The 24,391-nt window shown below is 37.3% G+C and overlaps 1 protein-coding gene across 1 annotated transcript; it reads right to left on the bottom strand.

Annotated features, from left to right (window-relative positions):
* Positions 1-23,163: 23,163 nt before the first annotated feature.
* LOC145045877 (uncharacterized) lies at positions 23,164-24,156 on the bottom strand. Its single transcript, XM_078994171.1, has one exon. It carries the CDS (start codon positions 24,154-24,156, stop codon positions 23,164-23,166), a length of 993 nt encoding a protein of 330 aa, XP_078850297.1.
* Between the last annotated feature and the right edge of the window lie 235 nt (positions 24,157-24,391).

Genomic DNA, 24,391 nt, shown 5'->3' with positions numbered 1-24,391 from the left:
AGTATGTGAAATCTCTCTCAAATATCTCTTTGTATGAGGAATCTCTCCAAGAATGTCAAATCTCTCCTAAATCTCTCCAAGTATGTGAAATCTCTCTCAAATATCCCTTCGTATGAAAAATCTCTCCAAGAATGTCAAATCTCTCCCAAATCTCTCCAAATATGTGAAACCTCTCTCAAATATCTCTTTGTATGAGAGATCTCTCCAAGAATGTCAAATCTCTCCCAAATCTCTCCAAGTGTGAGAAATCTCTCCCAAATCTCTCTCAAAAGCTTCCCGCGACTTTTTGGAATCATTCGGGTCATTCCGGCCCTTAACCGGGTCAAAAACGGCTTAAAACGGGGCGAAAACGAGAAAAATGGACCTTAGGAACCGAAACCCTCTTATAAGAGGCGAAGTTCCTTAGGACCGAGAGGTCCTCTTAGGAACCGAAAGTAAGAAGACCGAAACCGAGAGCAAGAAGCAAGAACCGGAACCGAAAGTACTGTTCACGACAGAGCGCTCGGTGCCTCTCGGTCCGCCCCCACTCTCTGTTCGCGCCGCACTCTCGGTCCGACTCCGCCTCTCTGCCTCTCGCGCACTCTCGGTCCGACTCCGCCTCTCTGCCTCTCGCGCACTCTCGGTCCGACTCCGCCTCTCTGTCTCTCGCGCACTCTCGGTTCCCTTCTCTCCTCTTTGTCTCTTCGTGCTCTCGGTTCTTCCCTCCTTCTCCTCTCCTCTCGGTTCCGCCTCCCTCTCTCTCTCGGTTCAGCATAAGAGGGCCGAACCTCGGCCAGGTCTCGCATTTTTGTCATTTTCAGCCCATTTTTGATATTTTTGACATTTTAAGCCCGTTTTTCATGATTTTAAAGCGGGATTCTCTCCAGAAATTATATTTTAACATAATAAACTCTAAATATTCATTATTTAAACATATTTTGATGAAAATCATTATTTAAATAATAAAAATCAAATGGATGAATTATTAAAGGTGGAGTGTTGACTTTGCCTTATCCAAAGCCACAAGCAACCACCCCACACTCACTCTTTGACTAACCACACCTCTCCACCTTACCTAGGTCACTTCAATGTTCCCTTACACTCAAATTTCACCCACTCCCACGTTTTTGAGCTGAAACAAACAACTACACTCCTCATTTTCTCTCATTTCTCTCATTCCACTAAGTAACAAACACCACTTTTTCTCTCAAACTCTTCTACACAAATTTTCGAGATCCAAGGCTGATTTCAAGTGTTCTTCCACACTTAGTAAGTAAAAATTCATCCTCCCTATTACTATTTCACTTCATTCTACTCAAATCTTTGGTTGCTTACACAAACTCCCTAACTATGATGTTAGATTCTTGAAAACCTTCAAGGCATCTCCAAGTGTTCTTGAATTAAACACTTCCATTCTTCAACAATCATCTACTGAAATCACTCAAGGTGAGTTCATACCCCTACATTTTCATGTTTTCTCAAGTTTTCAGGGGGGGAATACAAGTTAAAACACTAAGAACATAACTAAATTTCTCTAACAGCCTTCATCAGAAAAGTTCAACTCCATTCACGGACTGTTTTGGGCATCTTAAATATTTTTGTTTTCAAAACTGTACAAGGTGCAAATAGTTCAAGTTTTTAGCTTTCAAATGGCTACTTGCACATCTCCATACGATTTTTCCACAATTTATGGCGATTTTTACAAAATTGCCTATCACTTCAAACAACAATCCGGACCAGTCTGTGATTATGGACTTTTTCACCCAAGTTAGAGGTCATTATAAATTGTGATAAAAATTATGAGCAAACTAGACACATTTTGTGAACTCTCAGAATTTACGGATCTAGTTTTCGACTGCGTATGATTTTTCTATGATTTTTCCAAAACAGGGCAGAATTGCTAAATTTTACCAACAGCATGTAAATATCATAACACTTTGTATTATGTTGAGCAAAGTGTATAATCATAAGTTTTAATGTTTGAATGTGTTTCCTAGTTAGTTTATCATTATGAACTGAAACTAAGACATTCATATTAAATATTATCCATTCATTTTGGAACACGTATTATTTAACTATAAAAAGTATAGTTTGAATATATTTATAACACTAATACATTTCCATAAAAGGATTCATACATATTACATACATTTCAGATAAACTATAATAGGTATAGTTTATGATACATCACTCTGCGCACTCGTACAAGAAGGGTACATTCATACAAGAAATATTTATATTCACACACATTTAACGTAAACTTGTTATCCTATATTGTGAGTTTCTCTATTTCTCTCTCTCTCTCTCTCTCTCTCTCTCTCTCCCCGTACGTCCGAGTGCGGGAATATAATTCCTGGTAGTTATAATCAGAATCTCCTTGAGGGAGAACGTGATACTTGTATATAGATCTATATTGGGATTGACACCCCACACCTTGCTGCTAGCTACAGTTGGACCTGCAGGTCTACGGGTGACAAATGTCATTTCATTTTTCGCGACACTGAGAACGTCGTGGCAGGTTCACATAGTCATAGTATGATTATAACGGCTCACATAGGGAACAATCCATAAGTTTACGGGATTTTATTTTTAAAACCTAAATGAGTTTTATGTCGATTTAAAATCACCTTTTATCTCTATGGGTACAAATACAAAGTACCGGGTCTCTATACAAAAAGGGGTACAAATACAAAGTGCCGGGTCTCTATACAAAGCTATTATGATATTAAAACTACACTTCCTCTAAAATTGTTAGACTTCAACTATAGTCGCTGAGCGTATATGTTGAGTCATATAAGAATTTAGTCTTGATTGGCCTAGAATTGGTGGTGCCCGCCTCATCTCCTGTTCCTCGTTGGGTTGTGGACCTAGGGCAGACCCACTATATTCAACGTTTTATCTAAGTTAAGCCTTATATAACTTTATATGTTGGACGATTATAGAGGAACTCTACGGATTACTCTAGGGTTCATTACAGCATCATGTAGGATTATTTCTATTCATACTTAACTAAGAAAATATTGAATTTTCTGGAAATCAAACTAAATCGATTTTACAAGGAAAAACGGTTTCTACTTCAAACAAAACTCTTATGAACTCACCAACCTTTGTGTTGACACTCTTTAAAACTACTTGTATTCTCAGGAAATCAGTGAAACAGGAAAACTTCATCGCTTTGAGGATGGGACGCTAAACCGTCAACAAATTATTTTGTCATCATAATGTAATTGCTTTTGAAACATGTAAACATATACTTTGGTGTAACTTTTGCAATTATATATATGGTGGTTGTTTTTACTTTGAGCACTATTATACACGTTGTTGTGATACTGTACATGAAGTCCTCCACCCCCAGACGTTTCCGCCATCCTTGGTTTGGGGGTGTGACAAGCAACAACTGGCAACACCGGGAGAGTTCTAACCATGGAACGAGATGAGGCAGTTGCCGATCCCACAATTGTCTCAGGTACGTTCCTTCTCGACAACTCTTATGCTAGTATCCTTTTCGATTCTGGTGCTAAAAGAAGTTTTGTTAGCCATTCATTCAAACATCTTGTTAAACCTAATCCCCAACCATTATCCGAAACATTTACCGTCGAGATGGCTAACCGTGAGAAAGAGAACACTAACGACTATTCATAGGCTGTACCCTTACCCTGAATGATCATTCTTTTCCTATTGACCTAATGCCAGTTTCCCTAAACAGCTTTGATGTTATCATTGGCATGGATTGGTTGAGTCCAAATCATGATGATATCCTTTGTTACGAAAAAGCCATCCGTCTCAATCTTCCCTCTGGCCAGACTCTCATGATCTACGGCAATAAACTTAGCTCCAATCATCGCATCATTTCCTGCATCAAAGCTCAAAAACTTCTGCGAAAGGAGTATTACGCATTCCTAGCTCATGTAATCAACGAGAAACAGGAAGTTAAATATCTCGAGAGCATCCCCGAAGTCTGCAACTTTCCCAATGTCTTTCCCGAAGAGCTTCCAGGAATTCCTCCCGAACGCCAAGTCGAGTTTCGTATCGACCTAATTCCCGGAGCTACCCCCGTAGCCAAGTCCCCATATCGCTTAGCTCTAGCCGAAATGCAGGAGTTATCCAGTCAGCTTAATGATCTACTTAGTAAAGGGTTCATCAGACCGAGTTCCTCACCTTGGGGAGCCCCGGTATTATTTGTGAAGAAAAAATATGGATCCTTTCGGATGTGTATAGACTACCGCGAGTTGAATAAGTTGACCATCAAAAACCGTTATCCTCTTCCTCGAATAGACAACCTTTTCGATCAACTTCAGGGAGCCAGTTACTTCTCGAAGATTTACCTTAGATCAGGGTACCATCAGCTTTGAGTTCACGAGAATGATGTTTCCAAGACCACATTTAGGACTCGATATGGTCACTACGAGTTCGTAGTGATGCCGTTCGGTCTAACCAATGCACTGGCAGTGTTCTTGGATCTGAGGAACCAGGTGTGTCGCACTTTTCTGGACAAGTTCGTTATCGTGTTCATTGACGACATACTTGTTTATTCCCGAAGCGAAGAACATCACAAACAACACTTGAGATTAGTGTTGGAAACTCTTAAAACGGAGAAGCTATAAGCGAAATTCTCCAAGTGTGAATTCTAGATTCGGAAGGTAACTTTCCTTGGTCACGCGGTAAGTAAGGAGGGTATACACGTGGACCCGTCCAAAATCAAGGCGATAGAGAATTGGTTGGCACCGAAGACACCCATAGAAATCCGTCAATTCTTGGGTCTCGTTGTCTACTATCGCATGTTCATCCAAAATTTTTCTAGAATTGCCAAACCCCTAACCACTCTGACACAGAAAGGTGTACCCTTTTGTTTGAATGAAAAGCAAGATATAGCATTCCAAACGTTGAAGCGAGCCTTGTGCAGCGCACCTATCCTGTCCTTGCCCGAAGGGACGGAGGATTTCGTATTGGGATGCGTCCCATCAGGGCTTAGGCTGTGTGCTTATGCAGAGAGGAAAAGTTATCACTTATGCCTCGAGACAACTGAAGGCACACGAAGTAAACTACACGACTCACGACCTAGATTTAGGAGCAGTGGTCTTCGCACTGAAAATTTGGAGACATTATCTCTACGGAACCAAGTTCACGATATTCATTGACCATAAAAGCCTACATCACATCTTCAATCAGAAGGACTTAAATATGAGGAAACGGCGATGAGTAGAACTGCTCAGTGATTATGAGTGCGAAATCCGCTACCATCCCTGCAAGGCCAATGTGGTAGCAGATGCCCTTAGCCGAAAGTAAATCTCAAGCAACAAGGAGAAGACATTGATGATGACCATCCATTCCCACTTATCCGTACAAATTCAAGAAGCCCAGTTGGAAGCCCTAAAACCAGAGAACATGTCGAACGAAGCCTTGAGAGGAATGGATAACAAACTTGAGATCAAAGGTGACGGAGTCTACTGTTCCATGGATCGAATCTAGACCCCAAAGTTCAGAGGTTTCAGGGGAGTTCTTATGAACGAAGCTCATAAGACCAGATACTCTGTTCACCCAGGTTAGGATAAGATGTACCTAGATCTCAAGAAACAATACTGGTGGCCAAACATGAAAGCCGAAATCGCTACCTTCGTAAGTAAGTGTCTGACTTGCGCCAAAGTACAGGTCGAGTACCAGAAACCCTCGGGTCTGCTCCAGCAACCCGAGATACCTGAGTGGAAATGGGAGATGATTACTATGGATTTCATCACCAAATTACCCAAATCTCCGAGTGGGTACGATACCATTTGGGTAATTGTCGACCGATTGACAAAATTTGCTCACTTCCTACCAATTAAAGAATCATTCAAGATGGAAAGACTCATGCGAGTCTACATCCAAGAGATAGTCCGACTGCACGGTGTGCCTATTTCCATTATCTTCGATCGAGATAGCAGGTTTACCTCAAGTTTTTGGCAGTCCCTTCATAAAGCTCTTGGAACTAAGTTGGATATGAGTACAACTTATTATCCTCAGACAGACGGGCAGAGTGAGAGAACTATCAAGACCCTGGAAGACATGTTGAGAGCATGTGTCATCGATTTCAAAAAGTCGTGGGACACCCATTTACCCTTGATCGAGTTCTCGTATAATAACAGCTACCACACCAGCATCAAGGTTGCCCCGTTCGAAGCCCACTACGGTCGCAAGTGCAGATCCCCTCTGTGTTGGGCCGAGGTATGGGACACGCAACTAGCTAAGGGTCGAGTCCCCGACAGTACTCTCACTGGTATTGAAATCATCTGCAAAACCACCGAGAAGATCATCCAGATCTGAGAACGAATGAAAGCTTCACGAGACAGACAGAAGAGTGACACCGAAAATCGGCGAAAACCCTTGGAATTCCAAGTCGGAGATCGTGTCTTGTTGAAGGTCTCGCCCTGGAAAGGCATGATACGCTTTGGAAAGTGTGGAAAACTTAACCCGAGGTACATAGGACCTTTCGAGATCCTTTCTAGGATTGGTCCCGTAGCCTATAAACTCAGACTACCTCAAGAACTTGGCAACATCCATCCTGTCTTCCATGTCTCTAATCTTAAAAAGTGTCTATTCGATGAAACCCTCGTGATCCCTCTTGATGAGATCGAGATCAAGGAAAATATGAACTTTGTGGAAGAACCAATCGAAATCATGGATCGAGAAATCAAACGTACAAAACAAAGCCGCATCCCGATAGTGAAGGTTCATTGGAATGCCAAGCAGGGACCCGGATTCACTTGGGGGCGCGAAGACTCAATGAAACAGAAATATCTGCGTCTCTTTCCAAATCCATGATTTGTATCTTAATTCTAAATTTCGGGACGAAATTCCCTCTAACGGGTGGATAATCTGAAAACCTGAAATTTATTCCGTCACTGTAACCCATTTCCGTTAATAAAACCCGTTTGTATTTCAATTTTCCGTTAACATTTTGAATTAGGTTAATTGAATTAAGAGTTTTATTAGGACTTCATGAGTGTCCAAACGCACTACAAACACATGAAACACCCTTGGATTCTTTTAAAAAGATTTCTAATTCACAACCACGTCGGGTTACGAACATTCAATCGGGTATGACCATAAGCCTCGTTTAACATCGGTATCGGGTAGATTTCCACCGAGAAACAAACTCAAACGCTATATAAGGGTGAGTGGACCTTCATTTGAAGCTTTTTCACTCTCTTAACACACTCTCTCTCACTAATCTCTCTCTACAAGCCATTTTTGATCAAAAATCACCCCTTTCAAGCTCCAAATTGGTAAGTCATCTATCCTAGCTTATAGTTTAGCTTGTTTAGCATACAAATCCATGTTAAAATCATCCAAAAGTACCAAAAACTTGTGTTTATGGCCAACCCCAAACCACAAACACCCATAAATGGGGTTTTGAAGCCCCAAAACCCTTCCAAATCACTTCTACTGCTTAGCTATGACTTAGGAACTTACGTGTACGAGCTTAGAACACCAAAAACTTATTATTTGGGGAGTAAAAATGAGTTTACGGCCCTAGATCATTCTTGGACCATAAACCCTCCTTCATAGGCCGTAAACACCATTTAAGGTGTTAAATTGCCCCATAAACACCTCCTATGGCTTGGAATAATGTCTAGAACCAACCACCATCGAAGTAGGGACCTTAAACATCAAGGAAACCCTGTCCTTAGGAGATTACGGCCATAAACCCCCCAAGGAATGGTCTATTGGCCGTAAAGTCCTCTAAAGAGGTCAAATGGTGCCCTAACTTCCTTCCATGGCTTGTATATTGGACTAGAATCATATGTGCTTAATCTAGGACCATCAAAACACAAGAGGAAAGGGAAAGTAAGAGTTTACGGCCGTAAACTCTATGTTTACAGTTGTAAACTCCCATATAGGGTCCATTTGATGATTTAATCACTTCTTATGCCCTAGAAATGAACCTAGCCTAATTCCACAAGTGTGGTAAGACCTTTATGTTAGATTAGTGTCTAAGTCAATAACTATTTTGGTATGTACTTGACCCGATGGTGCATGGTCCTTTTGGGTTGCCTTCACCAAAGCAACTTGATTAGAGAAATAAATAAAGAGAGAGAGAGATTATTATGATTTATTAATATGTTATAAGAATAATATATTAAAGGAGAAATCATATTTGTTTAATTAATATTGGTCAATAATTAATTAGGAATTAATTTTGTGATCAAATGTAATTAATTAAACTAGAGGGGCTGATTTGTAATTATGTGCTAGTTACAAAATAAGGTAAGGATTATCTTATTATTAAGGGTGAACGAATTTAAGGTGATAAGGCCTTAGAATTTGACTATAATAAGGATTCAAGGATTATCTTATGGGTTGCTTTGTGGATAAGCAACTAGATAAGGATAATGACCGAAACCCCATCTCTACACCTATATAATGACCCTAAGGCCTTAGAATTCGTGTACTTGTTCCCAAGAAGTCCTACGGATGAATTCTCATACCTCTCCTCTCTCTTTATACCTTCTCCATTTTCTCTTGGTGTTTGTAAGCCGTTAGAGGAGTGACACTTGTGACTCTAAGCATTCCAAAGTCAATTCAAGGAGATTTAGGATTGTTATTGCTATATAACAATCAAGGTATGTTCTTAAACCCATTCATATGTTAATATTGATTTCATATACTAGAATTAGGGTTTATAGTATTGGATTCAAAGCATGTACAATAGAGAAACCTAGATCCAAGCATTAGGGTTTGTATGAGCACATCAGATGTCTTATGACCAAAACCCATCAGTGGTATCAGAGCCATCGGTTTGGTTTCAATTGTATGAACTTGATATATTAGTGTTTATTGCCAATAAACCCTAGGAGGCTAGGGTTTTTTGAGATTAGGGTTTGCAAACCCTAATTTGCAAGAGTTTGAATAAGATCTTCAAATCCTTTCCTTAAACCCTTAAATTTCGAAATCTAGGGTTTGTTATAATCCCTTGATTTTCGAAATTTGCCTCCTCCTCAAGATAAGATCCTAATTTTTAGGGATTTGGATTATCATATATCTTGTAATTATCCTCTAATTGTTATATATGGTAATTCAAGATCTTGCATTATCCATCCATATTTTCGAAATCTATATAGATATTTAAGGGATTAGGATAACTTAAATGTATAAATGGTAATTATCCTCATTATTTAGATAATCCCTTATGATTTAATAATTAAATTAATAGTCTAATTTAAGATAATTATTAAATCTAGATTTAATATTTAAAATTTTAAATTTAAATGTCATAAATTCAAAATTTTAAGATAGATTAAAACTAAATTGTTTTGAAATGTTTCAAAACTTCCCCTCAAGTTTTGGAATTTAAAAAGTTGATTAAAAGGTTTAATTATGAATGTTAAATTCTAAAACCCTAGTTTTGAAAAGTTCAAATACACCCTTATGGTTTTATTAATTAATTAAGTTGTATAGTTAAAAGAGATTTAATAAATCCATAAAAGTTTAGGTTAACCAATTAATTGAATTAAAAGTGTAATGGTTAAAGTTAACCACATAGTATTTTAAAAGTTATAAAATACACCCTATCCGATATATAGCATTAAAAGTCTAACATTATATATGTATAATTAAAAGTCAGTCTTACCGTTAGTAGGCCTCATTCACGAAACTGGTCTATAAGGGGTGTTTAAGGAAATTTCCTACAAAATGGCGATTGAATGGGTATTCACTCTTACCCACCGCACTCTTGACTAGTGGAGGGTCGTTAGTCAAACGGGTAGGATAGGACGAAACCTTCCATTATAAGTATAATGAAATACAAAGTAACTAAATGTTTTTCTAATTCCCAATCTTATTTACTTAGGCAAAAGTGAATTGATGCAATTCCTTGAAATTACACTTTGTGCCCTTGCGAAGACGTTAGTGGAGCGTGTGTGGTTTACCGGCACACTAAATGGTTCTAAGCAAAGGTAGAAAAGGGTGACTCAATGTTTGTCATAGTTCGGTGGAGCGTGTGTGGTTTACCGGCACATCGAATAGGTGACTGTAACATGTGAGGGCACCATGTAACTTTGCATGGTTATTCACACCCGCTTTGTGATCCTCGGCATCCCAGTCACAAACAAGAGGGGCATATCGAGATTTAAACATGCCATTGAAAGTTCAATGAATCTCAAAGGATCTAGGAGTTTTCATAAATTTAAAACTTATATTTCTTTTTCGTTTTTCATGGTGGAAATTAGTGAATCGTCATTCACTTACCTTCAAATATTCTGCAACTAGATTACGGCATCCCTTTTCTAGGTTGTAGCATATTGTGTTGGGTCCTAGCCTTAGTATCTCATTTGGGTGATTTACTAAGGACTCAATCGATCAACTAACTTGAATTTGTTTTCTCCCGTTTTGTAGATGTCAAAGTTCGACAATCATGGTCTTCCCAAATCCCGTAGAACAAGCATTCCACATGAAGATGATATTCCACGATTCGATCGAGGAACAAGAAATCATGCTTCACTTCCTCCTCCTCCTCCAATTGTTCTCCCTAACCCACAAGATCAAAGAATTGAAAGGTTCAATATCACTAAGGCCCTATTGGAAATGAAACATGAAGATGGTAAATCCGTGTGTGCCCACATTCTAGGAATGAAATCACACATCGATAGGTTGATTATTTTGGGTGTGTCATTCCCGAATGAGTTGGCTGTAAATTGGGTTTTGCAGTCACTTCCTGAATCATATAATGAGTTCAAAAGAAAGTATTATATGATGGATCATGACGACAACCTCATTGACCTAACCTACATGCTCATTGTTGCTGAATCAGAAATGATTTGGCGAAGCAATGGAGCGTATTTGTTGGGAGAGTCAACCGACCATGCTTCCGAGGACGTTCTAGGAGAACCGACCTGCGTTTGCTGCCAAGAGAAAGGGCGTTGGATAGAAGTCTGCCCCAAGAGCCTGAAAATTCCAAAGATGGGAGAGTCAAAGAGTATAACTGCGCTTCAGGTAAAATCCACTATCTAACTTCGTTAAGTTCCTATTCATTGATTCAAATACATGATGTGATAAGATTGCATTTGAATGTTTTGCAGGATCGGTGAAAAGAAAGGAAGCTTGATAAGAGAGCAAGATGAATCTAATCACAAGAGGTGGATCTCGATCGCATGGACTTGAAGATTGGATTTTGAGCTTAGATAGTTATGATAGAGTTGTTAGAAATTTTCCTTTTACGTAGTTTTCAATAGATTTTGCATTGTAAGGACAAATGTTTTTCCGTTGCTTTTATAAATAAGATAAATTTTGTTTGAATTATTTATTTGTTTACTTCCTTGCAATGAAATCGTTATGAAAATTGATGTTTGCATATTTCTACAACGAATGGATATGATTCTTAGTTATGTTATTTATGGGAATGTCGAGAATTTACCAAATATGGAGAGTTTCTCATCGCCCAAAGTTTCAATTGGACTGAAATTTGGAATCACGCAACTTGGTTGCATGATGAATGAGAAATTTCATATTTGGAAATTAGACAAATTCGTTGTCAAAGTGTCAAGTGAAGGACTAGGAGATCGAGTACACAAAGTTGTGTGTTGATCAAGTTCACCATAAGAGTAACAAAGATATTCGTCATGATTTACTAAAGGCTTAGTAAATATGATTACACTTACAAGATTAAGTGTAATTCTGAATTGATTAAAGGTTTTAGATCAATAGTAGAATGAATAAGAAGAATCAAGTAGGCAGAAAGATAAAAGTTTCTCCATTCTAAGAAGAAGGGAGAGTAGCTTTTATGCTTTATAATGGGACTTAATGATTAAGAACCATGTTTCAATTGATCCTCTAAGTAAGTCTTAGTATAATTGTATGTTTAAGAAGAGGAATCAAGGATTGAAGAAATGGTTAAATCAAGAAGTTTATCATACTTCGTTCCAATAACAAGTCTTCAAGTTAAGTTTGTGGCAATGAGTGAAAAGTATTAAAGGTTTATAACATTCATAAAATGTGGAAAGTTGTGATGTCTTGAATAAGACAAAGACCGACTAGGACCAATTTATGAAGTGTTTTGATAAAAGCTACACTAACTCTTGAATATTTGATTGTCAACAAATGTTTATTGACAAGAGAATCTTATATGTCAAGGAGTCAGTATGAGTCTTAATGGTCTTGAAAGGTTTCAAGAACAAATCAAATAAACCTTATCGATCATCACTAGCACACGAGTTGAGTTTTACAACCTATCGTGTTGACGATATTTTGATTCTGTGATGTTCCAATTAAGTTAATTATGCATGTGAGTCCTATGAGTACTCATTTTGAACGCATAAAAGGCAAAGCACCTTGATCAATGAAAGGTACATTGATAGGAAAAGGGTGAGATGCTTAACTACTTAGAAGACGTGGTGGGCAGCTGTGCTACCATAAGGCAAGAAATCAAGATTAAAAAAGGCTCGGTCCATATGAGTTTGAATTTGTCGTAAACTTTGGTTTTAACAAATTCACATGGATAGGAACAAATACACCATTTAAATCTAAGTGTCATAAGATTTCCTCCTTCATGAAAATGATTGTGAGGAAATGCTTTCACTAAGAAAGATTTTAAGAAGATAGTGATTGTAAAATTACATTCTCGAATTCGATCATGGTTACGGTATCCCTTTCCGTAATTTGAATTGTGAGGTTCGACAATTAGTCTTAATTGTTTAGACACACATATGAACTATCTAAAGGCAAAGGTGTATAAGTTCAAGAAGCCTTGATAAAAGATTATCAAAGCACTAAGTATTAGAAACATGGACTTAAGAAATTCAATAGGTATTGTCTTTCTGAAAGTTAAGATGTTTATGAATACATGTCGAAGCTAGTGGGAGCATAAGTGTTATATTTTATAGTAATCATCATGATAGTGGGAGCATAAAAGTTATGATTTTATGATTATTATAGAAAGTATTGCAAGTTGGCAATATTAATTATAGAAAAACAAGAGTTATACCTTGCAAAGTCGTAAGGGTTGTAAAGTTGTTTTGCTATAATTAAGGGAGAGAATATTATGCTTCATTTCAAATCTAAAGGATTAGGTTGAGAAATGTTGATAAATTTAGTCAAAGGTACATAGTGTGTTCTTAAAATTTCGATTATGATTACGACATTCCTCTTCACAATTCGAATTTTGAGAACATAGCAAATAAAATATTATGCATCGTGTCCCATACGCTTCGGGTATAGGATCGATTGCAAATGCTTTAATGTTTGACCATTCTAAAATTTTCCAAATGTCTAGCGCATTTAGAGGGAAAAGGGACTAGAATTGGTTTTGACTAAAATAATTAAACAACTATCAAAGGACAATCCAAAGTTCGACGAGGATTGATCGCTTGTGAGTAGTTGGAAGTATAGTATTGGAAAATATGGAAATGTTTCCATATTGGATGGACCATATTGACATCATTACAAATAGAAAAGATTCTATTAAGAATGAGTTGTAATGAGGAAAATATGAAAGCGTGTTCATATTAGAAAGTAAATATTGAAAATCTATGTCTAGATTAGAAACTTTTATGCAAAAGGATGTTCAAAGGAATGTACTTTGAGTGAGAGACATCATATCTAAGGAATTGTCTTGTAACAATCTCCGATAGAGGACTTTGTAATATCATTGACAATAGTCTTTGTGACTTTGGTGCAGTGACATTACGAAAGAATCATTGCATAGGATGTTAGAATCTAGTATATTCTATAAGTAGCAAGAATTTGATATTCTTTCACTTATTAAAATGGATTTGGAGTTGTGAAATGAGAATGATTGGAAATGTGTGCAATTTGTCTATTTCACAAAAGTAAGAACTATAGGTAAACATTGTGTGCATGCTAGGAGCATGGGACAAGTGTAATAATTCAAGTAAGAAGTTGATTACCCGAAACGACAAATAATGAGTAATCAATATGGTGATAAATAAAACGTGTTTTATTTATGCTCAATGGGTTGAGGCCATATGGGATTAGTATTATTCTTGTGTTTCACTTTGCATGTTTTGACTTCAAGAATAATTGAGTTTATTAAGAATAATCGAATTATTCAAACGGGCCACAGTTGTTCATATGTTGGAAGTAGATATGAATGAAGACTGTCGTGAATTGGTGTGTGGATTGTCTAAAAGAGTATTAGACATAAGCAAATGTTTGTTGCAACATTCATGAGTGCTTATGAATATGAATTTGAGCATTGGATTAAACCCACGCTCACTTGGATCACTCCATGAATTGTATCACGAGAGATTGGTGAGACGATAACATCTTATATTCTTGAAACCGAGATGTGTGAGTTGTATCTTGCTAATCGGTTGCACATTGATAATATGAAAACGCACTAGTAACTTGGTGTTATAAAACATATTGTTGTGTGTGATTTGGTTAGTGAGTGCAAGCAAGCATTGTATCAAAGTTTATCCGTTCCTTTTATCCAAAGAAGGATAAAAGCGATATCTTTGGGCCCCTCGATGTTTTAGTGATGACAAACGTAAATGCTCGGTCGGGCTAGGGCTAATTTGATTTGTTCAATTAGTCAGTTGTCATAAATCGGAAATCGAGAAATAGTACAAAGAGAATGATTAGAAATCATATCTCATACGATATCTAGAATGGAGGAATATATGATCCCTTATCTAAGGACACGCGTATCTGATAGAATCAGAATTGACAGCGGCTTTGGAAAGCTACGATTGCAGATCAGGATCTGAAGTCATACGCAGAATAATTATTAGACTTATCCAAGTGGGAGACTGTTAGATTAGTGTCTAAGTCCATAACTATTTTGGTATGTACTTGACCCGATGGTGCATGGTCCTTTTGGGTTGCCTTCACCAAAGCAACTTGATTGGAGAAATAAATAAAGAGAGAGAGGTTATTATGATTTATTAATATGTTATAAGAATAATATATTAAAGGAGAAATCATATTTGTTTAATTAATATTGGTCAATAATTAATTAGGAATTAATTTTGTGATCAAATGTAATTAATTAAACTAGAGGGGCTGATTTGTAATTATGTGATAGTTACAAAATAAGGTAAGGATTATCTTATTATTCAGGGTGAACGAATTTAAGGTGATAAGGCCTTAGAATTTGACTATGATAAGGATTCAAGGATTATCTTATGGGTTGCTTTGTGGATAAGCAACTAGATAAGGATAATGACTGAAACCCTATCTCTACACCTATATAAAGACCCTAAGGCCTTAGAATTCGTGTACTTGTTCCCAAGAAGTCCTAAGGACGAATTCTCATACCTCTCCTCTCTCTTTATACCTTCTCCATTTGCTCTTGGTGTTTGTAAGCCATTAGAGGAGTGACACTTGTGACTCTAAGCATTCCAAAGTCAATTCAAGGAGATTTAGGATTGTTATTGCTATATAACAATCAAGGTATGTTCTTAAACCCATTCATATGTTAATATTGATTTCATATACTAGAATTAGGGTTTATAGTATTGGATTCAAAGCATGTACAATAGAGAGACCTAGATCCAAGCATTAGGGTTTGTATGAGCACATCGGATGTCTTATGACCAAAACCCATCACTTTAAACATCCAAGAACACACCACCCATAAGTTTACGGCCGTAAACTCATGGGGATATGGTCCATGGGCCATAATCTCCCCTAAGAGTTTACTCTTGAAGAGAAAACTCCATATCTAGGTCCTACACCCCCTTAAACGCAACCCGTATCACTCCTAACACTTGAAATAAAGTGTTTCCGCATCTCTGAGTGTATTATCTCAGTTAATTAGTGGTTCAAAGTCTAATTAGATACAATTATGTATCTCTTCATATTACATAGGAACTTCGCGCGTGTTTAAGCCCTAAGCTGACACTTAGCATCCTAACCGGCACATTTCTCGACTGGTGAGTTCATACCCCTACACTTTTTCGGAGTTTTTCATGTTTTCAGGGGGGGAATACAAGCAAATCATAAAGGTTTTCGAAACTTAAAACTAATGTAATTATACGATTTCCTGAAAAACTTTTGAATACTTAATCCCTTTTGTAATATGCGGAGCATAAGGGAGATTTTCGGAATATAATTACATAGTTTTCAAACAACGTGGGAACTTATCAAATCATTCAAATTATTATGGGAATAATTTGGGATCTTCATTACTAGTTTTATGGATTCAGATTTCATGCAAAGTCGATAACATAAACTATGTCTGATTTAGTTTATTCATGTTTAATCTAGAGTATCATGTTAAATAATTATCTCGTATTTGATTATTTATACTCTACCTTGTACCGAACAATTTTGAAACTCGAGAACGATCTATTATTCTGTGAATCAGTTAATACTAGCTTGTGAGACTTGTCTTTGTTATACCCTTCGGGGTACTAGTAAATCCTCTCCGTAAGTATAACCAGAGTCTCCTGGAGGGAGAACGTGAAATTTTTGGATAGATCTATTCGGGACTGACAATCCCACACCTAAACTGCTAGCTATTGTTAGGCGGGCACGCCTGGGGTGACAAATTTTGGAATCGAACGACGCCTGAAGAACTTCAAGGATGTCACGGGTCAAATCAGTATGGTTATACGACTCACAATACATATTCAACTAACTAACTTTATTCATGGATTCTTTTCTTTCTTCCATAGTTTTATTTATGAAATAAAACTACCTACTGTCGTACTGGAGGGTATTCTAGGGATCTTAATCTATAGTTTTATGTATTAAAACTATCTACTGTCGTACTGGAGGGTATTCCATGGATCTTACTCTATTGTTTTTTGTATTAAAACTACCTACTTTCGTACTGGAAGGTATTCAAGGGATCTTAATCTATAGTTTTATGTATTAAAACTACCTACTATCGTACTGAAGGGTAATCCAAGGATTATAACTCATGGTTTTCTTAACTTACTGGTGATTAGTCAAGGTTTTTCTTATCTTATGGAAATCAACTTACATGTTAGAAAATATGGGATTTTCTGGGAAAACATGCATATGTATTTCATAACTCAGTAACAATGGTTTTCAATATTATAGCAATCTTCATCAAAGGAAATGAATTATTTATCACAAGATTAAATAACCGGTTTTCCTTACAAAACATGCTTATGAACTCACCATCTTTATGCTGATATTTTTAAAACTGCTTGTATTCTCAGGTTCTCGTTAGACAGGTATCCAATGTTCTTTTGGAGAAGACGGAGCATTTTAGCAGTCTCGTCTTTACTTTTGTTATACTGATGTATATGTAAAACATGTATTACCTTGATTTCAAACAAATGTAAATATTCCTATGTAATGTAATGTTTTGTGTTTACTATGCTTGCTATGTACATTGGTTGTGATACTTTACATGACGTCCTCCAGCCCGGAACGTTTCCGCCATCGGTTTCGGGGTGTGAGAGAACAACAACCACCACCACCACCACCCCCACCACCTCTAAACCACCAACCATGCCCTCCGAAAATCACTTTACCTAACTTCGATGGATCTAACCCGTTAGATTGGATCTTTCAAGCTAACTACTTTAATTATAACAACCTGCCTAATAATCAAGGGCCACCCTTAGCAATTTTTTACTTCACAGGTGAAGCCCTTAGTTGGTACAAACACGTAACCACCATACTTACCACTTGGACAGAATTTTGCAAAGCCATGGAACTCCAGTTTGGGATATCCTCCTACGAAAACCATCAAGCATGCCTGTCCAAACTCAGGCAGACCTCTACAGTTGCAGCTTATCAAGCCGAGTTTGAAAAACTCAGTAATCGTGTCGATGGCTTAACACCTATAGCAATTCGTAACTGTTTCATATCAGGACTTCGTGATGACATTCAGAATGAAATTTCCATTCTCAGCCCAACCACCCTCCACCAGACATACAACCTTGCCACACTTATAGAGGAGAAACTCTCCAATAGTAAACCTCGTTATACCCCAGCCAAATCCTTTTCTACACCTCTCATGTCCTCAAACCCACCCAACCCAACAACACCTGCAAAAACTTCCGCTACTACCGCCCTCATCACTACCCCTCCACCTTCACCTAACCTACCCTTCACTCGTCTTTCCTAGAGGCCCTTTAGAAACGCGAAGCCGAAGGACTATGTTTCTGCTGTGCTACAAAGTAAAACCCATGCCACAAATGTAATCCCCCCAATTCATGATGATAGTTGATTACAAAGAAGAACCACCTGATGCACTAATCTATGAGGTCAAAGACAATACTACAGCCATAACCATGCCCCCAGATCACTTTTTATCCCTCTCCACCGCCGCCTTTTATGGTTTAGCTTCGCCACAAGCTCTTCGGGTTACGGGATACATCAATAACCAACTGGTCAAAGTCCTTGTTGATTCGGGAAGCACCCACAACATCATCCAGCCCCGCATCATCACCGCCTTGAACCTCCCTCAAGAAGAAGTTCCGTCCTTTCCAATTATGGTGGGCAGCGGTGAGTTCCTCCACTGTCGAGGATTTTTCCCAGACGATTCGATCCATCTCCAAAAAACAAGGTTTTCCATACCTTCTTTCGTTTTACCAGCTGAAGGCGATGATGTCATATTAGGGATAGCATGGCGTAGTACATTGGGCCCTCTAATCGCCGACTTTAGCATTCCACAAATCACTTTTAATGTTGGGCCTACATCTATAACTCTTAAAGGAGAGCCCATTTTAAGTCCCGCCTCACCCACCAGTGTCCAGTCCCTAATCCACAAAAACAATATCGCTTCTCTTCATGCTCTGTACTTTCATTTTGAACCTAATTCCACAGAAACTTCGTCCCCCAATTCCCCCCACCCTAACCCCACCATCACCAACCTACTCCAAACCTACAAGGGTATTTTTGACATTCCATCTTCACTCCCTCCTCATCGTCCCCAAGACCACCGCATTACCACCCTTCCCAACTCACCCCCGGTTAACATTAAACCATACCGCTACCCCTACTATCAAAAGCAGATCATGACAACACTTATCACCGAAATGCTTAAAGACAGAATCGTCCAAGCTAGCAACAGCCCATATTCATCCCCTGTTCTCTTAGTCCGAAAAAAAGATGGTACCTGGAGGTTTTGTGTGGATTACAGAGGCCGAAACGCGGTTACAATCAAAGACCGGTTTCCCATACCCACAATAGACGAGCTGCTTGACGAGCTCCATGGAGCCGCAATTTTCTCGAAGATCGATTTACGCGCGAGGTATCACCAAATCAGAGTAGCTTCCGAAGACACTCAAAAAACTGCTTTCCGAACCATAGACGGTCATTACGAGTTCCTCGTCATGCCGTTTGGGTTGTCAAACGCCCCTTCCACATTCCAATCTACCATGAACGAGCTATTCCGGGATGTTCTACGCCAATATATCCTTGTCTTTATTGACGATATTCTGATCTACAGCCCCTCCATTGACTTACACTATCATCATCTCATAGAAGTCTTCACCAAACTATCCCAGAATCAGTTTCATGCCAAAATGTCCAAATGCACCTTTGCTGTGGAAAAAATCAGTTACTTGGGACACATTATATCCTCAAATAACGTTCAAGTCGAACCAGACAAAGTGCAGGCAATCTAACAGTGGCCAACCCGGACAAATTTTACTAACTTACGTGGTTTTTTGGGTCTTACAGGATATTACCGACGTTTCGTTCCAAATTAACGCCACAATAGCAGCCGACATCACTGACCTCCTCCGTAAACCAACATTTTCCTAGACAGCCGACGCCACTACCTCGTTCCACAAGCTCAAAGCAGCCATGGCTACACTAGTCACTCTAACACTTCCGCATTTCACCGACTCTTTCGAAGTCACCACGGATGCTTCCAACATAGCAATCGGCACAGTTCTATCACAAAAAATGGTTCGATACCCTTCTTTAGCAAACGATTGTGTGCCCGTATGCAAGTTGCCTCCGATGTCCGGGAACTCTTCGCAATTACTGAGGCCGTGAAGAAATGGTGACAACACTTGATTGGTCGTCGATTTAAAATTTTTACTGACCAAAGAAGCTTGAAACATTTGTTGTCTCACGTCGTACAAACGCCAAAACGGTACAAGTGGGCCACAAAGCTATTAGGATACGATTTTGAGATCATCTATAAACCCAAAAAAGAAAATATAGTTGCAAATGCACTTAGCCGAATCGATCAACCACGCATACTCGCTCTCTCAGCTACAGACACTAGTTGGATTAGTGATCTTCGTTCCTTCTACAAAACCACAGATGGCAAGAACCTAGTACAGACAATTCTGAACAAATCAACAGGTTCTGATACTTTTCATGTTCATAATGGTGTCATGTACCATCACCAGCGACTCTTCATACCAGACCAAGCTGACATCAAAAAACAGCTTCTCCATGAGTATCACTCTACTCCTCTCGACGGGCATTCTGGTATTTTACCCACCATGAAACGCAAAGCAGCTACCTTCCTGTGGCCAAAGTTGAAAACAGATGTCACAACCTTCATTCGAAACTGTACCACTTGCCAACAAATAAAATCCCCAACCCATAAACCTTAAGGATTATTACAGCCACTCCCAATGCCATCATTCTCCTAGCAAGATATATCGATGGATTTTATTACACACCTACCTGTCTCAGCAGGGAAAACCGCTATCTGGGTCGTGGTCGACCGCTTTTCCAAATTCGCATACTTCATAGCCCTCCCGACCACCTTTGGTGCTGTCACCTTAGCCATACTATTTCTCACAAACATTTACCAGCTACATGGTCTTCCCAAGAGCATCGTTTCAGATCATGACCCCATATTCCTCAGCTCATTCTGGAAGGAAATCTTCAAACAAATGGGTACTCACCTCAGTTATTCCACGGCCTATCACCCGTAAAACTGACGGTCAAACAGAAGTAGTTAATCGCTGTCTGCAAAACTACCTTTGTGCTGAGTTTTGGTATAACTCATCTCAGTTATTTCACGACTTTCACATCCGTTTTCCTGAGTTCTGTGTCAATAACAACATTGTGTCATCGCTCAAGGACGAGCTCCTTGCACAAGAGGGGGCAATTGATACAAGCCCAACACTTATCAGCCCAACAAAAGAGGCTACCAAGCCTAAAAGAATGATACGTAAGCCTGCTAGATTTCGAGAGTAATCAGGGAACGGAAGGAGTCACAACTGAGAATTAGTCTTTTCCTAGCTTCATGGCATGAGATTAGCTCACATGTAAGCACACATAAGGTCCATGACCACACGTAGCTCCTTAATTGCTTCATTTTGTGTCTATTAGTGTATGCTAATAAATTTCGATTTAAATTTATTACCATAATTTTTCTATCCCACCATTCATCCGAACAACTTACTTGTCATGTCCTTCAATTCCAACCTAAACCAATCCCCCTGTTTTTTAAGGACTTCTGGAGATTGTACTCTTTTGTGCATTGCATCACACTTGTTTTCTAAGGCTTTGTAGTTATTTAGCTTAGTAGTAACATCTTTTCTAAAAACAGGTTGAAGAGCATGCCATTTAATTTGCTAAGTACGTCGTGTGTGTGTGTGTGTATATATATATATATATATATATATATATATATATATATATATATATATATATATATATATATATATATATATATATATATATATATATATATATATATATAGATTCAGATTCATTTGAGACCATTCTAATTTTGTGAGACCATGAGGTCAAATCTAAAAATAATTTTAAAATGCAAAATAAATGGAAAAATCCAAAAAAAAAAATTTTAAATATTATTTTCAGAACTTGAATTAAATAAAAAAAATTTAAAAAAAATCCGTTTTTTTTTTTTTAAATAATTGTAATATTCTAATTGAAATATTACACTACATATTCTAAAAAATAATTTTAAAATGCAGAATAAATGGAAAAATCTAAAAATTCTTTTTTTAAATATTATTTTCGGAACTTGAATTAACTGAAAAAAAATTAAAAAAAAAATCCCTTTTTTTTTTTAAAAATACGTTAAATATTCTAATAGAATATTACACTGACATATTCTAAAATATAATTTTAAAATGCAAAATAAATGGAAAAATCCAAAAATTCTTTTTTTAAATATTATTTTTGGAACTTGAATTAACTAAAAAAAATAATAAAAAATAAAAAAAAAAATGCATCTCACGGTGTCACAAAATTAAGTCGTCTCACATTAACCTTTTATATATATATATATATATATATATATATATATATATATATATATATATATATATATATATATATATATATATATATATATATATATATATATGATTTCACACAAAATCATCACATTCTTTTCTGGCCAATCAAACTTTTTTTTTTTTGCATTATTATTGATTCATTGTTTGAGGCCATGTATGTACCAAAATTTTAATTAAATATACAAGTATTGAAATTTATAAAAACATCAAAAATCGTTTTTAAAACCTAATTTTACCAAGCAACATCCGAAAATTCAAAGGTTATTAATGCAGGGGCTGTTTTGTAATTAGTAGAGGGGCTGTTTTGTAATTATTAGTGTAGGAGCTGTTTTGCAATTAGTATAGGGGCTGTTGTTGTAATTATTGCGGTAACAGTTTGTGTAACTTTTAGTTCATGGGGCTGATTGGTAAATTTAAGTGCATATGGTTAACTGATGTTGCTAGAACTAGTAATCAATTAATAAGAATCATATATTACAATCTTTCAGTTTAGTAATCACTTAATAAAATAACTCCTAAAGTGCTTGCTATTAAACCTACAGTGGCACAAAAGAAACCCCAAGGGCAAAATGGTCAATATGTGGATTAATATTGAGATGGAGAGAGCCCGGTTAATAAAGAGGCTAAGATTGAAAGAATAACTTGAATGTTTTTACCCCTATGTGCTTGCTAGTAAAGGTTTTATGATTCACTTAATGAAGAGAGCTCAGTTGATTATGAGGGTAACTAAGGTTCAAATTATAACAAAAAACATGCCAACATGCTACACATAATGCACTAGCTAAAAATTTAAATCAAAGAACACCAAACTAAATCAAAAGGAGATAAAGTTTATAGCTGTGACATCTTGAAAATGTTCAATCATATGAAATTCAAAACAAAAAAATCAAAAAAAAAAAAAAAATCAAAAGGAGATAAAGTTTATAGTTGTGACATCTTGAAAATGTTCAATCATACGAGAATTCAAAACAAAAAAGATAAAAGTGCTAGTTAACAAACCATCATCGCCCATGTACGAGATTATCATTCAATCAATTTTGGGATATACCATATGTTTCCAATTCCAAATAAATAACTTGCTTTTTCCATGATTAACAGCTCCACTAGGCTTCATGTTATTACGAATAGATGATGTCCCTGTAGTATTGCTTGTCGTTTTAAATAACACCCATTTCATTTCCTCAAAATCTAGCTTGTGATATTCATAATAATAACCTTCTGGAAAATATCCCATCACACAAAGATTTTCACGTGATTTGTAAAACTGCTGACGTTTGGGAAAGTTAGGAAAATTCTTGGTTTCAAGTATCAATAATTTAGGCTCAGGATTAATTGTCAGTTCACATAAATGTCGAGCATTGTCCATGGCATACATCTTTCCATCGAAAGCATGCAAATCAACAATAGGAAAAGTTGATGACACATGATTCCATTCGCCTTCACCCGATATAGAATACCATATATTCGTGGATCCATCTGTCATAACAAACACCCACTCGGATTTTGAACGTGAAAAGACAAGAAAACCCCTGATTTTTGCCGGATTCTCACTTACTGAAGAAGGGATATTAGGGAAACAGACTCCATGCTTAGTGACAGGATCAAGAAGCCAGAAATCATGAGTTTTACTTCCAAACAAGATCAAGTGACCACAAGTAAAACCAACACATGTCCTTCCACCAGAATGAGGAAGAATGGAATTGAAGCTTCTTCCTTCAGTATTTATATCGTCTAGGTAATAGTTGAAGTTTTCATCATTAGACTCTGAAAAGATGGATATGGATATGGGTGGTCTGGATTCCATGAATTTGTTTTTGTTAGAAAGTGCGAATGACCTCCATGACTTACAAACTCCACTGAATGCGGGAAAATCAACAACTCCCAGTTGCATCATAACTGTAAAAAGCAATTCATGGTTAAGATCTGACCAAGGTGATGGATCATCATCATCATCATCATCATCACATGTCTTGAACCTCTTCTTGCTTTCATTCTTAGTCATACTCCTTGTCTTAACCATTCCTACACTTGAAAAAGAAACATAAATATTTGGGTGTTTATATAGTAAATTCAAATTCAAGATAATATACAATTTCAACATTCGATCGTATGGAGCCTAAAGTTGAAATTTCGAAAGCTATTAAATAATGATTTGTCTGCTCGATCTAGGAGACGGGAACTCAGTTGACGATTGGAGCAGATACAAGCAATACGTATTCATTGATTTAATATAAGTTTGGCGATGAATGCATACC

The sequence above is a fragment of the Lactuca saligna genome, chromosome 5 (genome assembly GCF_052625555.1).
Source record: "Lactuca saligna cultivar CGN05327 chromosome 5, ASM5262555v1, whole genome shotgun sequence".
In the NCBI taxonomy this organism is placed as follows: Eukaryota; Viridiplantae; Streptophyta; class Magnoliopsida; order Asterales; family Asteraceae; genus Lactuca; species Lactuca saligna.
This window is presented reverse-complemented; position numbering and strand designations above follow the sequence as displayed.

What these genes read in the sequence shown, in the direction of transcription:
- LOC145045877 (XM_078994171.1), bottom strand. Translation starts at nt 24,156, where the DNA reads ATGGTTAAGACAAGGAGTATGACTAAGAATGAAAGCAAGAAGAGGTTC.